The sequence below is a fragment of the Lynx canadensis genome, chromosome D1 (genome assembly GCF_007474595.2).
Source record: "Lynx canadensis isolate LIC74 chromosome D1, mLynCan4.pri.v2, whole genome shotgun sequence".
NCBI lineage: Eukaryota > Metazoa > Chordata > Mammalia > Carnivora > Felidae > Lynx > Lynx canadensis.
Window position 1 is genome coordinate 56546612 of NC_044312.2, and position 16606 is coordinate 56563217.

Below are 16606 nucleotides of genomic sequence, written 5' to 3' on the forward strand. Positions count from 1 at the left end.
GAGCCACCTAGGCACCCCTAGATCTTGGTTTCTGAATACCATTCTCCACTAACTGGAATCAAGATTCTCTGAAGAAGTGGCTGAGTCCAGGATTGGGCCAGAAAAAGTACAAGATGACCCTAGGACATGTAGTTGTGCCAGAAAATAAGGAAGTACTCTTCCCCCCAAAAATGATGGAGACATGTCAAAAGGACACAGAAGCCAGTTTGGTGGGGTTCCCACTGTCCAAATCTGGAGCAGCTTGAACATCATGATAAAAATGATAGAATAGCATATAGCCCACTGAATAAAATAGGGATCCATGAGTCTTCATTGATATAAAAAGGCGAGGGGGGAGACATTTTCAAAGTATGGAAAAGAGTAACTTTACAATGTAGTATGACGGTTCCCAGCTTAATCAAGTGATAAAGTGAGCATCAATCAATAGGACACACTGAAATCATGATTGCCTGCTAGGATGGGGGGAGGAGAGTCGATCAATACCTCTGTGATATTTCTGCTAAAGATGGACTGGCTTGGACTTACGTCAGTTACAAGGAAAGAGTAGACATAACAACACTAAATGGTGTCCTACAGAATACTGGATCATAATCTCCAAGACTGTCTAGGTCATGATAGCCAAGGAGAGACTGAGAAATTCTCACAGAGAAAAGGAGTATGATACTGTGATTTATAATAAGAAATAGATATTTGGTTCTTTATTCACTGTTCCTGGCACATAGCTCCTAAAACTCTTGTAATTTCCTATACGAGAGCCAGCGGCGCATCTTTCGTTATAATATTTAGTTTTGTTCTCAGTTCCTGAAAGCTTCAGAGAGTGAAATGAATGTCTTTTGTTTCCATAACACGTCCCGTTCAACCGTATTTGAGTTTATTTTAATGAGGTGACATTTGGAAAGCCCCAGATAACTTAAGGATGGGGGCTGGTTGCCAGGGGAACACTCCCGGATTAGAAAGTGGAAACCTTCAGCATCCTCCCTCCATATAGACTGGGTTTTGGAAGCAGTCTTACTCCAGTGTTATCAATCCTGCATTTTATTGCTTCTAGCAAAAGGGTCTTACGGCTTTTTTTTCTTTTTTTTTTTTTTTTTAACTAAGCTCTTGGCCCAACATGGAACTTGAACTCATGACCCCAAGGATCAAGAGTCATATGCTCTACCAACTGAGCCAGCCAGAAGCCCCAAATTTTATTTACACAGTGAAGTCATATTTATTTTCAGAATACATTTTTATACCCCAGGCATTTAATTAAAAATATATCTTTTGTGTTTAGAGGAAAAATATTTTGTATCAGTTTTTATCAAAAGTAATTAGAAATCTCAAAATGTGTTTGATATTTTAGCCCTGAGCAAAGGAGCTTTCTAAATGTGTGTAGGTGCAATTCAATGTTATGTAAAAAATGGAGGAGATAAAATCGTGTGCGTGCATGACACCAATGTTAGATGAAAACACGCAAAGCAAAACTCCCTTAAGCAGGAAGTGGTGAAAAATACCTTGAAAAATAGTTTACAAGGGAGGGAAACAGGGTTATGAAAAGAGAAGTTTGGAATACATATGGGGCAGAGATTCGTTATAAACATTATGGTTGAGGCCAAGTAGTGGGGGGAATTCCTATTTTCTCCTAGTGATCCTATAAACCAATAAAAGGGAATTTCTTCCACCTCTCAGAAGTATCAGGAAAAAGTGCCTTCCAAAATTGCAACCCGCCTCACATAAAGAAAAGGGAAATACAGTTGACTCTTGAACATGGGGTTTAGGGATGATGGCCTCCCACACAATCGAAAATTTGAATATACCTTTCACTTCCCCAGCACTTAACTACTGAGAGTCTACTCCTGACCGGAAAGAAGCCTTACCGACAACATAAACAATCAATTAACACATTTTGTTTATACACTGTATATACTGTTGTATTATATACTGTCCATTTATAATAAAGTAAGCTAGAGAAAAGAAAATGAACAGAGAAAATACTTTTACACAACTGTGTTGCATTTACTGAAGACAATCTGTGTCAGGGGACCTGAGCAGTTCAAACCCATGTAATTCAAGGTTATTTTATTGATGAGAGGACCTGACTCTGCCTTCCAACTCCTCCCATAGGTGATATAAACATATTGAAATTCACCACTTGGATTAGGTTAAGCCATAAACCAGCTGAGTTAAAGCGAAAATTCATTCTATCACAGTTCTGCATGCCAGAAATCCAAAATCAAGGTGTTGGGAAGGCTATGCTCCCTCGGAGAGTCGAGGGGAAAACCCTTCCTCTCGTCTTCCAGCTTCTGGTGGCTCCAGGTGTTCCTGGGCTTGTGCTGCGTAAGTCCAGCCTCCTGCCCCCTTCACATGGCCTTCTCCCCTTTTCCCTGTGTCTTCTTTCTCTTAGGACACTTGCCATTGGATTTAGGGCCCACCTACATAATCTAAGATTATCTCTTTATTTCTGCAAAGATCCCTTTTCCAAATAAAGTCACCTTCACAGACCATGGAGTTTAATTAGGTGCATATCATGTGGTGGGTCACTATTCAACCCACCACATTATCCTTATGTGTGTCCTGTCCCTTTTTTCTCTCAGGCCAGCCCGCCAAAAGATTGAGAAATTAAATTGTTACTAATCTGAACTAGACTGTTTTAAATTAAGATGTTAATTTTAATCTCCAGAGTAACCACTAAGAAAATAACTTACAGGGGCGCCTGGGTGGCTCAGTTGGTTGAGCGTCCAACTTCAGCTCAGGTCACGATCTCACGGTCTGTGAGTTCGAGCCCCGCGTCGGGCTCTGGGCTGATGGCTCGGAGCCTGGAGCCTGTTTCCGATTCTGTGTCTCCCTCTCTCTCTCTCTGACCCTCCCCCGTTCATGCTCTGTCTCTCTCTGTCTCAAAAATGAATAAACATTAAAAAAAAATTTAAAAAAAAAAAAAAAGAAAATAACTTACAAACATAGAGCAAAAGAAACAACAGGAGAATTAAAACAGCGTATGAAAGGGGCGCCTGGGTGGCGCAGTCGGTTGAGCGTCCGACTTCAGCCAGGTCACGATCTCGCAGTCCATGAGTTCGAGCCCCGCATCGGGCTCTGGGCTGATGGCTCAGAGCCTGGAGCCTGTTTCCGATTCTGTGTCTCCCTCTCTCTCTGCCCCTCCCCCGTTCATGCTCTGTCTCTCTCTGTCCCAAAAATAAATAAACATTGAAAAAAAAATTAAAAAAAAAATAAAACAGTGTATGAAAAAACATTTAACAGAAAAGAAGGCAGGAATGGAGGGAGGGAGGAACAAAAAAGACACAAGAAAATAGCAAAAGGGTACATGTAAATTCTACTTTATCAGTGATTATATTAAATGTAAATAGACTTAATGTTCCAATGAGAAGACATAAAGTAGAAGTATGGATAAAAAGAAAAAAGATCCAACACTATTATGCCTTCAAAAGATACATTTTAGGGGCGCCTGGGTAGCTCAGCCAGTTAAGTGTCCGACTTCGGCTCAGGTCATGATCTCACGGTTCATGAGTTCGAGCCCCATGTCGGGCTCTGTGCTGACAGCTCAGAGCCTGGAGCCTGCTTTGGATCCAGTGTCTCCCTCTCTCTCTGCCCCTCCCCTGCTCACATTCTGTCTCTGTGTCTCTCTCAAAAATACATAAAGATTAAAAAAAAATTTTAAAGATACACTTTATATTCAAAAACACAAATAGGTTGAAAGGAAAAGGATGGAAGAAGACGTTTCATACAAGTAGTAACTAAAAGAGAGCTGGGGTGGCTATACTTTTACAGGCTATATAAAATAGATTTTAAGACAAAAACTGTGGGGCGCCTGGGTGGCTCAGTTGGTTAAGCATCCAACTTCGGCTCAGGTCATGATCTCAAGGTTTGTGGGTTTGAACCCACATCGGGCTCTGTCCTGACAGCTCAGAGCCTGGAGCCTGCTTTGGATTCTGTGTCTCCCACTCTCTCTGCCCCCTCCCGTGTGCATTCTGTCCCTCTCTTTCTCAAAAATAAATAAGCATTATTAAAAAAAAAGACAAAAATTGTTACTAGAGATAAAGGGAATTTTATAATGATAAAAGGGTGACTCCATCAGGAAAATGTAACAATTATGAACATACATGTACATAGCAGCAGGGTCCCAAAATATATGAAACAAAAGGTACAGAATTGAAGGGAAAAATAAACAATGTAACAATAGTTGGAGGCTTCAATACCCCCATTTTCTTTTCTTTTTCTTTTCTTTTTTTTTTTTTTTTGAGCACTTTAAGGACATTTTATTTATTTTTTTTAAATATAGTTTATTGTCAAATTGGCTTCCATACAACAGCCAGTGCTCAGCCCAACGAGTGCCCTTCTCAATGCCCATCACCCACTTTCCCCTCTCCCCTGCCCCCATAAACCCTCAGTTTCTCTGTAATTAAGAGTCTCTTATGGTTTGCCTCTCTCCCTCTCTGTAACTTTTTTTCTCCCTCCCCTCCCCCATGATCTTCTCTGTTAAGTTTCTCAAGATCCACATATGAGTGAAAATATGGTATCTGTCTTTCTCTGACTGACTTATTTCACTTAGCATAATACCATCCAGTTCCATCCACGTTGCTGTAAATGGCCAGATTTCATTCTTTCTCATTGCCAAGTAGTATTCCATTGTTTATATAAACGACATCTTCTTTATCCATTCATCAGTTGACGGACATTTAGGCGCTTTCCATAATTTGGCTATTGTTGAAAGTGCTGCTATAAACATTGGCATACAAGTGCCCCTATGCATCAGCATGCCTGTATCCCTTGGGTAAATTCCTCACAGTGCTATTGCTGGGTCATAGGGTAGATCTATTTTTAATTTTTTGAGGAACCTCCACACTGTTTTCCAGAGCAGCCGCACCAGTTTGCATTCCCAACTACAGTACAAGAGGGTACCCGTTTCTCCACATCCTCACCAGCATCTATAGTCTCCTGATTTGTTCATTGTAGCCACTCTGACCTGGGTGGCTAAAATGGCTTTGATTTGTATTTCCCTGATGATGAACTGAGCATCGTTTCATGTGTCTGTTGGCCATCTGGATGTCTTCTTTGGAAAAGTGTCTATTCATATCTTCTGCCCATTTCTTCGCTGGATTATTTGGTTTTTTTTTGGGTGTGGAGTTTAGTAAATTCTTTAGAGATTTTGGATACTAGCCCTTTATCCGATACGTCTTTTGCAAATATCTTTTCCCATTTCGTCAGTTGCCTTTTAGTTTTGTTGATTGTATCCTTTGCAGTGTAGAATGTTTTTATTTTGATGAGGTCCCAATAGTTCATTTTTGCTTTTAATTCCCTTGCCTTTGGAGATGTATTGAGTAAGAAATAGCTGCGGCTGAGGTCAAAGAGGTTGTTTCCTGCTTTCTCCTCTAGGGTTTTGATGGTTTCTTGTCTCACATTCAGGTCTTTCATCCATTTTGAGTTTATTTTTGTGAATGGTGTAAGAAAGTGGTCTAGTTTCATTCTTCTGCAGGTCTCTCAGGACCATTTGTTAGAGACTGCCTTTTTTCCATTGGATACTCTTTCCTGCTTTGTCAAAGATTAGTTGGCCATACATTTGTGGGTCCAATTCTGGGTTCTTTATTCTATTCCATTGATCTATGTGTCTGTTTTTGTGCCAATACCATACTGTCTTGATGATTACAGCTTTGTAGTAGAGGCTAAAGCCTGGGATTGTGATGCCTCCTGCTTTGGTTTTCTTCCTCAGTATTACTTTGGCTATTCGGGGTCTTTTGTGGTTCCATACAAATTTTAGGATTGTTTGTGCTAGCTTTAAGAAACATGCTGGTGCAATTTTGATTGGGATTGCATTGAATGTGTAGACTGCTTTGGGTAGTTCAATACCCCATTTTCAATAAGGGATAGAATGCTTAGGCAGACCATCGACAAAACCAACAAGGAACTAGATGACTTGAACAACACTATAAACCAAGTAGATCTAACAGACATCTGGAAAATACTACCACTATAATACTACCACTGTAATACTGATCCCAGCGGGAGTAGAATACACATTTTTCTCAAATGCACATGGAACATTCTCTAGGAAAGATCATCTCTTTGGTCATAAGAGGAGCCTCAGTAAATTGAAAGAGATTGAAATCATACAAAGTTTGTTCTATGAAATAAAATTTGAAATAAGTGACAAAAGGAAATTGGGGAAAATAGCAAATATGTGTAAACTAAGCAACATCCTCTTCAGTAACCAAAGAGTCAATGAAGAAATCAGAAGATAAATTAGGAAGAACTTTGGAATAAATGAAACAAGAACCCAAGATACCAAAATTTATGGGATACAGCTAAGGCAGTTTTAGGGAAAGTCTTATAGATGTAAACATATTAAAAAAGAAAAAAGAGCTCTTACATTTCTACCTTAAAACCCCGGAAAAAGAAGAGTTCCTGTCTAGCTCTGAGCATTTGTGGGTCTATGATTTTACTATCCCTTGCTTCTAGCCCAGAGTAGAAGTGCTTAAATGCCAAAATGTGAAAAGAAAGGGGAAGCTGTGTGGCATTTGCCTCAGAGCTATCCTCGGGGCCCCCTAGTGGCCTTGTCTGTGAACCACAAGCAGAATCATGGAATTGACAACCTTCCGGCTGAGACTACAGCCCTAACCCCGCAATCCAAAAGCAGAGGGTCTTTTGGAAAAGGAGGATCCTGTTCCCTCTCTCAAGGTAACAACTCCCAGCCAGAGGCAATGTTCACAGCATTTACCTAGAGTAACCGACCCCCCCTCCCCGCCCCATTGCTCTGCACAGGCTGCTGCACAGGCTGCTGCTAGATGTATTTGGGGCCTGCTTATTGTCACTGTTCATAAGCAAAGATGAAGAAGTTCTCTCATGCCCAACAGGTGTTGAATCTTCAAAAAATTAGTGCTGAGAGTAATGGCCTATCTTTGTGGGGTGGCCTAGGTTAGGGCCAGGCTTAGCCTGGGGCCAGAGGCTAAAGGTCATGGCTAATCTCAGACTGGGGCTGGGGTGGGGCTGAAACTGTCATCAGAAAGCAGGCCTTTCCTCCATCCTCAAGGAAATCCTCTGACCTGAACTCTGGGGGCCTAAGGCCTGCCTAGTGCTACAGAATTCAGCCTCTGTTGCCCCTTGAGGGTATCTCCTGTTGCCGCCCGGCCTCCCGCTCACTCTGGAGACATCAACTCTCCTGCCTTTCCAAGCCAAGCCCCATTGCAGACCCATCTACCACCACATCCTCCTTCAACTCAGCAGTGCTGTTTCCCCTGTCTTTGTTTGCTGCTTTTCCCTGCATTTCCTTCCTGGCCAACTTCTAGTCACCCTTCAAATCCCAGGTTGACATTGAGGTCCCAGTTCAACCAGGCACGCCATGTTGTGTGCACAGAGGAGCAGTCCTTGAAGTGGAAGAATGAATGGCAAAGAAACTTAGGCGGTGGGAAAGTTGGAATGAGGTCATTTGGTCTCAGCTAAGAGGGGTTCCCAGCTGCGTAGTACTCATTGAATCAAATGGAATTAGAACAGAGAGAGGTGGCATCTTGGGGGACCCGGGTGTGGCATGAAATCATTAAAGCAGCAGCAGGCTAGCTCTCCCTCTTTGTGGTATAACTGAGGCCAGAGGCAAGGAATATGGCTTGAGTGATCCACGGAGGACCCTTCTAGTTCTGCCATCTCAGGACCTTAAAAGTGGACAGTAACCCTCTGCCACACACAGTAGACAGCTGTGAGGGGGCTCCAAGGACCCTTGCCTCTAGGCATTCATTCAGTGTATCATTCTCTTGAGTGTGAGTTGGATCTAATGGGGAGAATATGGCAAAAGTGACAGGATATCACATTCCGAGATGAAGTTATAAGAGAACGTGACTTCCACCTTGCACACTCTCTCTCTGGCTCTTTCTGCTTACTCTCTCTGATGAAGCCAGCTGCCATGTTGTGTTCCATGAACTACTCCATGGAAAGGCCCATGTGGCAAGCAAGCAAGAGTGGCCTCTGGGCAATAGCCAGTGAGGAAGTGAACGCTGCCAACAGCCGCGTGAATGACCTTGGAAGTGGGTTCTCCCCTGGTCAAGCATGAGGACGACTGCCGCCTGTCTGATTATCTTGACTGTAGCCTTGCGAGAGGCCCTGAGGGAGAGGGTTCTGCTAAGCTATATCTTGGCTACTGACTCTCAGATTGTGTGGTGGACACAGTGTTGTGTGAAGCCACTGTGTTGTGGAGTCATTTGTTACGCATGAAAAGATAACCAATACTAACGTATGGCGTGTAGATCACATAGACCAAAGGAGCAAGGGGGAAGGCTTGGCAGGCAGCCCAGATGGGACCATAGCCTCCCCAAGTGTCAGGGGCAAGATGCAGGTGAAGTCCCAGCAATAACTCACAGAGAACTCTCGTTTTCATTTATTTGTTTTGGAATTTACAAAAGTGTGACATGGGACAATCATCTCATCAAGAGAAAACAGAACACACAGAGGGGCTGAGTTTCTTCCCTGGTTCCTCCCCTCTCAGAAAGGCACAAATATGTGAGGCTTGGGTTTGGGGGCCTCCTGTCTTAAGACCAATGTCATGCTCAGAAGGCCAGGCCCCTCTGTGAACAGGAAGAGGGACTCTTTCCTCACACTCATACTTGGGTTATGGGCTAAACAAACCGAGGCCACTGGGAAACATGTGAATCAGGCCAAGTCCAGGTCTGTCCTGGGCACATGTTGTCAGCACCCTGTGGAAGACTAGTCACTCCAACTACAACGTGGTGGCTGACTAATCCTGGAGGCGGTGCATCTGGGACAGCGCTGTCCCTAGCACAGGCTGATCGCCACCCTGGTTCTTACCCTGGAGGCCTCAGATTTAAAAGACTAACTGGACTGGAGCTGGAGCATTCCAGATGCTCATTACTGCACTCTTCAAGTTGGGGACAACTGTGCCCTCCAGGTCTTCCCCTTGGTATGAGGGGCCAGGCCTGCAGTTAAGTGTGGGGTAGGTATTTTAGAATAGAGGTGTTTGTATTAGAAGTGGTTCCTGCCCCTCATCCTGCAAGTAAAAAGAAGATAACCTAACCCCGGTCTGAGTCACCAGTGGCTGTCCTTCTTTCCCAGTTAACCAGGACTGAGTTTTGTCTGTAATTTGGGGGAAGGAAGAAGAAGGATTGCTTGAGAAACCATAAAGGCCCAAATGCATCAGCCACCACCTAGAACAGGACAAATTGGAACTAAAAGAGTTGGAAATATTCACTTTTTCCTTATTAAAAAAGACCTAACATTTGTAATGGTTTAACAAAATTATTATAATTTCTTTTAAATAACCCACAGACACCCATGACGCTTCCAAATTTACAGAACAAAAAAGCATTCGAGAACTTGGTAGAAAACGATTTGTAGCTGGTTCCTCCTAGGAGCTGGCCCCTGAGGGCGGGCTCAGTTCACCTCCAGAACCTCAGTCTCCGGGAGGCCGAACTTGGTCTTGTGCTTGTCGAAGAGCTTCACCAGGGCCTCCATGTACATGCTGTGGTACAGGTCTATGTCCTGCTGGGTTGGGTGCTCCAGCTTGGGGATGGTGATGGGCTCACCCACTGCAGGGATGGGGCAGAGGCCTCTGGTTAGTCAATCCACTCGGGCCCCCCTGAGAGTCTACCATGATGTTGATAGCAGTGACCCTGCTCTACGTGCCAACAATGTGCCAGGAACTGTGCCAAACGTGCTCCACCTCAGGTTGTCCCTGTTACAGGGGAGAAGATGGGAGGCTCCAGGGCACGGGAAGGGACCTGCCTCAGGCCACACAGTCACTAAGCAGCAGGTGGGATCAACACTGGCTGCTCCGAAGGCACTCAGTTGGAAGGTTCCATGTAAGAGTTATGGGACCAAGTAATGGCTCTGCTCTTGGTCTGCTCCAGGCAAGTCACTTTGCCTCTCTGAGCCTCAGTTCCCTCACCTGTCACATGGGGCTCCTTCCTCATAGGACTTTGATTAGGATTTTGAAATCACATGACATGCTTTGAAAAGTGTGCTGAGGGAGGAGGAGCCCAACATTCATACATCCATTCATTGCTTTATTTTCTGCATCTCCATATTCAACTCATCCCAAAGTCCTGGCAAAGACATTTCGGAAATTTCTCCCAAGTGCATGCCCTTCTCTCATCACCACTGCCATTCCCTTCATCCCTAGTGGCTACCACAGGGGCATCCCGCATTGGTCTTGTGGCTTCCATTTTTGATTCTTCTAACCCATTTTCTATCCAGCAGCCCAAGAATCACTTTAAAATGCAACTCTGAACCTCTCCTCCCCAAAGCCCTCAAGTAGCTTTCCATTCTTAAGGTGAAGAGCAAACTAGTTCACACTGCCCACAGGAGCCTGTCCCTCTCCAGCCACACGTGTGCATGGATATGTCCCTGCTGCCTCAGAGCGGTCAGACCGGGTATAGGATTTGCACGTAACAAGAGTCAAGAGTGAGTCTGGGTCCTGTCACCCAAGATGCAGGCAGTTAGTGTTTGTACAAATACAAAGCAAAACACCTGACCCTGATAACTCAAAATATCTACGTGAGCTTTGGCCCCTAAAGTCCATGGCTTGCGGCCTACGCACTTTTGTGTGATCTCTGGCTTGTGAGACACACACACATACACACACACACACACACACACACACACACACACACACCCAGAACAATACAGCTGAGGGACAAGTGCTGCCAGTTTTTGCTATACTTCTCAGAGGACTATGCTCCAGTCATGTTGATGTTTTTCTTTCTGTTCCTCAAAAATCTATACAATCTTGCTGCGGGAACTTCATTTAAGCTAATGTTTCTGACCAAAAAAAAAAAAAAAAACCTCTCTTCCTCCTGTCTTTTGCTAGATAATTCCTATTCAGTTAGAAGTGGAAGAGTCACCGCTTCTCGGAGGTCCACTGCCACCCCCCAGAGCACCCTGTACATTCCCCTCACACCCCCTCCTGGTCTTTGCTTGACAGACTGGTCTTCCTGATCTTCTCTGACAGACTCCTGGGCCCTGCAAACACGGACCGTTAAGTCTTGTTTTCTCATCTGGCGCTGCTTGGCTCACAGTGATGGAACCATCTCCACCCCCACTGGCCGTTCCCATCAGCACCCAAACATGTCCACAGCTGCATGGTTTAAAGCATGGACATCAGAGCCAGAGGGCCTGCATGTGAATCTTAACTCTACCATAAACTAGCAGTGGGCACCTCGAGTTCAGGGGCTGCAGGCAGGGGAGCTCACCAACGGTAGTGATGGGCTTGGAGTAGGGCACCAGCCCCCAGGTGTCAGAGGAGAAGAGGCCTCGGCCATGGAAGATGCACGGGGCAAAGCCAATGTACTTCTGGAACTTCTTCTGGACCCATCGGCCCCAGGAGCCCTCTTCAAAGATCACCTGCTTGTATACTTCATTCTCCCCGAAGGAGTAGGTGGGAACCAGGTCAGCTCTGGAAGGGAGAAGCCAGAGTCAGTCACACCCTAACTGCTGGCCTCTGATCTCCCAGCAGCATGACTTATTTGGCCCCAGGGCACAGTCTTGCACATGAGCTTGGCCTGTAGCCCACCTGCAGGAGCCCAGGAAACACAGGCTGCATCTCTGCCCCACTCAGACACTCAGGCTACACTTGGGCAAACTTGGTCTGAAGCTCTGGCATCCAACCTCTCCTCTCCCACAGGATGGCAAATTCCCATCTATGCCTTCCTGGGGTTTGGGCCTTGCTTCTAGGAGCAAGGAGTTGCTTTGTTTGGGCCAAACAAAGCTTTGGAGGGCTGTGCATGCATGTGCATGCTGGTGTGCACGCGTGTGCATGTGTGTGCAGGAGGCACTTACCCGTGGCGTAGGGCCAGTTTTACAAAGCCCTTGCGATTGCGCAGAGTGACTGCGTTCTTGCCAGGCATGGAGCTCAGGGACTCGGCTGCACCCCCCACTACGATGATGATGGCATTGCCACTCCCATTCTTTGAAAGCAAGTAGTCTATGGTGTCCCTGTTCACAGGGCAAATGCCTGGCAGGGAGAAGGACATAGAGTCAGGGCTGCCCATAAATGCACTCCCTACCCCCTTCATACAGCCAAACATAAACAGAAAGAGCCCTGGCCTTAGGCTCCAGACCTAACCCAGCCACTAGAAGCTGTATGGCCCTGCGTAAGCTATTTCTTTTTCTGAGCCTTGGCTTACTTATGTGTAAAATGGAGATAATGATACAAGGTTGTTTAGGGAACTTGTTCATTTGGCAAACAATCCCCGAGGTCCTAACACTGCCAGGCTATTGCTAGGTGCTGGGGATCCCAGCGAATCAGGGTGGCAGGGGCCGCAGGCCGGTGGATAAGGACAGATCCACAGAAAGTGATTAGGTTGTGCAAAGGGCAGCACAGGGGCTGGGTTGCCCAGAAAAGGAGTCAGAGCAAGCATCGTAGGGAAGATGTTATCAAAACCGAATCCTGAAGGATGCATGAATGACCCTGCTCAGCCCTGACCCACCATGCCTATGGCCGACTGCACCTCTGAGCACAGGACCAGCCGCTGGGGCACGGTATATGGGCTCCCTGACCTCTCTATCACCTTGCTCGGTGGAAAGGCTCGGGCCTGGACAAGGGTGTAGCAGGGGCAGGCAGATTCTCACCTCCAGACATCAGGTATTCCCTCAGCACCGGCATCCGGAAGTTGCCGGCCAGCGTGGCCAGGTAGGGCCTTATGCCGGGGAACTTCTTGCTCACTTCTGTGGCCTCTGTGCTGAAGTTACAGAAGGCACCCAGGCCCATGATGCCATGGGGGTGGTATCCAAAGATGTAGTTCCTGGTAGTCAACAGGTTGTGTGTCTTCACCAGCTGCAGGGTAAAACTCAGGTCAGAGGAAACTGCCAGGAGAAGGGTACCGGGGCACGCCCAGGAGACAGGGGAAGGACTGCGTGTGTCATGCCCGATGCGACTCTGGGCCTGAAGGACCGGAGGGTCTCTGCACACCTGACCTCAGACTCTTGGCAATTGGCATTTAGACTGTGAGTCCCCAGGAAGGGAGGGGGAAACTTTCTCTCTCATGCCCTTACTTCTCCAGCCCAGACACAACAGTTCCCCTTATCTGTACCCTGCTCTCCTCCTGGACCCATTCTCCTCATCCAACCCCTGCTGCTCTCAGATAAAGAGGGGTGTCCAGTTTTCATTGGGGTAAAGTCCACATCCTTCAGTTAGGGCAGAAAAGGGACAATGCAGCTGGCCTGAATGGAAACTTCCTTCCAGGCAGCAAGGCTCAGCTGCGTTGCTGGGGAGTCAGGCAAGCAATAGCCCTGTGCCGGCCGCAGTGGGGGTGGGGGATCAGCTGTACGGCCAGGCAGCTGACCTGTGGTACTATCAACAAAGCTGGGATGCTCTGAAGAAGGACTGGCTTCCAGAAGGCTGCCCCCTCCCCTGGGGCTGGTGGCCTGGAGGGTGGGGTGGGTGGTATAGTTTCCCTATACCCTGAGGCACCTACCCAGCATTGCAAGGAACTTGGTAGGGGTAGAGGCACTGAAAGGGATGGAAAGCAAGGGCATTTGGCTCAGAAAACATCACTTCTTTTCTGATTAGACAAGTAATAAATAATCATAGAGCATTTAAAAAATACAGGAAAAGGGGCACCTGGGTGGCTCAGTTGGTTAAGCGTCCCACTCTTGATCTCGCAGTTTGTGAGTTTTAGCCCCACATCGGGCTCTGTGCTAACACTGCAGAGCCTACTTAGAATTCTCTCTCTCTCTCTCTCTCTCTCTCTGCCTCTCCCCCACTCTCCCTTTCTCTCTCTTTCAAAAATAAATAAACATTTTTTAAAAAATACAGGAGAGGTGCCTGGATGGATCAGTCGGTTAAGCGTCCCACTTTGACTTAGGTCCTGATCTCATGGTTCGTGGGTTCAAGCCCTGTGTCAGCTCTGTGCTGACAGCTTGGAGCCTGGTGCTCTCTCTGTCCTTCCCCCATTCACGCTCTGTCTCTCTCTCAAAAATAAAAATAAACATTAACAAACTTGTGTTTAAATACAGGGAAGTAAAAAGAAAATCCAAAGTACCTGTCCTATCTCCAATCCTGATAAACCACTCTGATGTGTTGAATCCTTTTTGTCACTCAAATATACACATGCTCTTTTTTAAAAACCACAAAATTAAGGGCACAGGGTTGATATCATTTTTCTACCAAGCATATCGTAACTATTTTTCCTACCACGATCCCTCATTAACATGTCTCTCATGGCTGCATTATTCTGTCACACAGCTATGCTGTACAAAATAGAATTATAATCAAACTCCGATTGATGGATCTTTAAAAACCTTCTAAAATTTCCTTCAGAAAGAATGCTTCCATAAGTATCTTATTTTTGTCCACATATCTGATTGTTTGACAAACTTCTAGAAATACAATTCCTGGGTCAAAGGGTATGAACATTTTGGTCTTGTGGGCTGCCCTGCCTCCAGAGGGGTGGCACCGATAACATTCCTACTTGCTGTGTTTGAAAGTACCCATGTCCCTGCACTGGTGCCAGCTAGAGGCAAGGCATGGGCCAACAGCAGAATGTCAGGAGCCCGGATTTACCACGACTCCAGGTTTGGGAATCCCCATCTGAGGGAAGGATCTTGTGCTCAATCTGGGGCGAGGGGGTGCTGGTGGCTGGCCCTGGGAAGCTGACATCTGAAACTTCAGGTGACAGAGGCCTGAGGGGGATGGTGTCGATGGTGGCCGGCACCATTCCCAGTTTGGTAACTGCCCGAATGTGCGCGAGCAACACCCTATGAGTTTCACCCTCTGTTGCTTGGGCTTTCCTTACTCTTCCTCTTCCTCTTTGCCTTTGGCAAGCACATTCAAGTTGTTCAAGAACTCAACCAACTCGAAGCTGCCCCCTACATAAACGGGAAAAAGCAGCAGTGTAGGTACTGACTATTGGGTAGGGGGCAGCGAGGGGTTGTAAAGGGGGCCTGGCTTTACATGAGCCTTGCAAGGAAACTGCTCCGAGATTTTGCCTCCTGAGGAGCAGGTATGCCCACCACACTAGCTCGCAGTAAAGTGGACCCTGGGGCTGGCTTCTAGGCGATGGGATGGTGTCAAGGTAAGAACTGAGCAGCCAGCACCGCACTGGTGACCTGCCCCAGACTGAATGCTGGGTCTGGGAGTCCAAGACCTAGAATGGGCTGGAGGAGCCTTGACCTAGGCCGTTTCTTTGATCACAAGGTAGAGACTGAGGCCTAGAGAAAGGAGATTGCAGCGAATCCTACTCCACCTCTAGACCAGGCCACCCAGTGGGCTTTTCTCTGAGCCACTGGGATCAAGTGCGCCACCTGGTGGAAGCCCAGCTGGCTCTTTAAATCACCTCCCCCCATGTGTCTATCTGGTGGGGCACTTGGTTAAGTGTGCTACCCCGAGGTACACTGCAGGTTAAAGGCCCTTGGGGCAGTCACCGGAAGAACAGGCATCTGGTCGGCTTTGATCTGTCTTCATGCCACACTCCCCTGCCCCCCAAGGCTGGACAGAGCGTCCATTCTGGAGGGAGAAGGAAGGCACTGACACGCTGGCTCCTGTGTCCCCTGTTTCCCATGGCAGAGTCGCAGCCCCAGAAGTTTCCCAGGCCAGGCCTGCTTGCTAACATGAGTGAGGAACACATCCTGGCAAGTTGTTTCTCCCACGCTGCCTCCTAGGGCAAGAAAGGTGCGCAGATAGGCTTGTCATACCCTGGCACCAAACAGAGGAAGAAATTCAGAACCAGAGAGGAGCAGAGACTTGCCTAAGCTTACACAGCATTGCACGAAGGCAGAGGAACGTAGGAGGGAGAACGTGGGCCCTGAAGCCAACAGCTTTGGTTCCTATACCTGCCCTGCTCCTGCCTTGCTCTGGGACCTTGGGACAATCCCTCCTCCCTGGGCCTCAGTAGGACCGTCTGGGAAATGAGCAGATGGACAGATAGATAATTCTAAGCTCAGAGAGTCTTTCCTAATCTCCTCTCCAAAGATCCTGCCTATTCCTCAGGGATTAGTGACCCAGGCACTTCCTCTCCTCCTCCAGGTAGCTGGTGGTCCTGGTGGCTGCCGCTAACACATGAGCTCTCCTGTGCGGGGAGAAGGGAGGCTCTGAGGGCTCACTGAGCTGCTCTAGTGGCAAAGCGCCATGCAAAGAAGGGAGTGGGGAGGTGTGGGTGGGTGCATACAGCTAGAGATCATTCCATAACCACTGATATGAGGCCAGGAGAAGCGGGAGGACCAGAAGGGCCACACAGAACACCACAGGGCGTCAGCCCTGACGTGAAGACACCAAGGCCAAACCCTCCCTGCACAGAAGAGGAGCCTGAAGCCCTGAGGATCAGGGGCTGGGCCAAGATCACCAATAGGTAAGCGCAGAGCCCAGGCTGAGGCTCAATGCCCTGGCCTGCCTCATGCCCAGGCTGGCTTTGGTCCTGGTGCCTAGGGGCCCTCCCAGGGCCAGCTCACATGTGCCCTGCAGCTCCAACTCCCAGGTGAATTCTTGGAATGGAAGTGTGAAAAGGGACACAGGGTTTGTTTTGGTTCTTTTGGAAATGTGGACATCAGTGGGAGGGGCACCTGTTTGTCCCAGCTTTGACCAAGGGTCACTGGGTCATCCTGTTCTGGGTGGAGGAGGCTACTGGCCTTGAGGAAGTTTCCAGAGGGACAGGCTGCTCTAATCACTGGTGCCTGGCCCCTG

The 16606-nt window shown here is 47.2% G+C and overlaps 1 protein-coding gene across 1 annotated transcript in view; it reads right to left on the reverse strand.

The window, feature by feature from the left end:
• Positions 1-8330: 8330 nt before the first annotated feature.
• The window catches only part of DGAT2 (diacylglycerol O-acyltransferase 2), a 31693-nt gene continuing 23417 nt past the window's right edge, over positions 8331-16606 (reverse strand). The window contains exons 5-8 of the mRNA XM_030333960.1: positions 12559-12763; positions 11767-11941; positions 11181-11383; positions 8331-9518 (exon numbers count right to left, since the gene is read on the reverse strand). Coding sequence (XP_030189820.1) covers positions 9364-9518; positions 11181-11383; positions 11767-11941; positions 12559-12763 — 738 coding nt within the window. The 3' untranslated portion in view covers positions 8331-9363. The remainder of the gene's footprint in view (positions 9519-11180; positions 11384-11766; positions 11942-12558; positions 12764-16606) is intronic.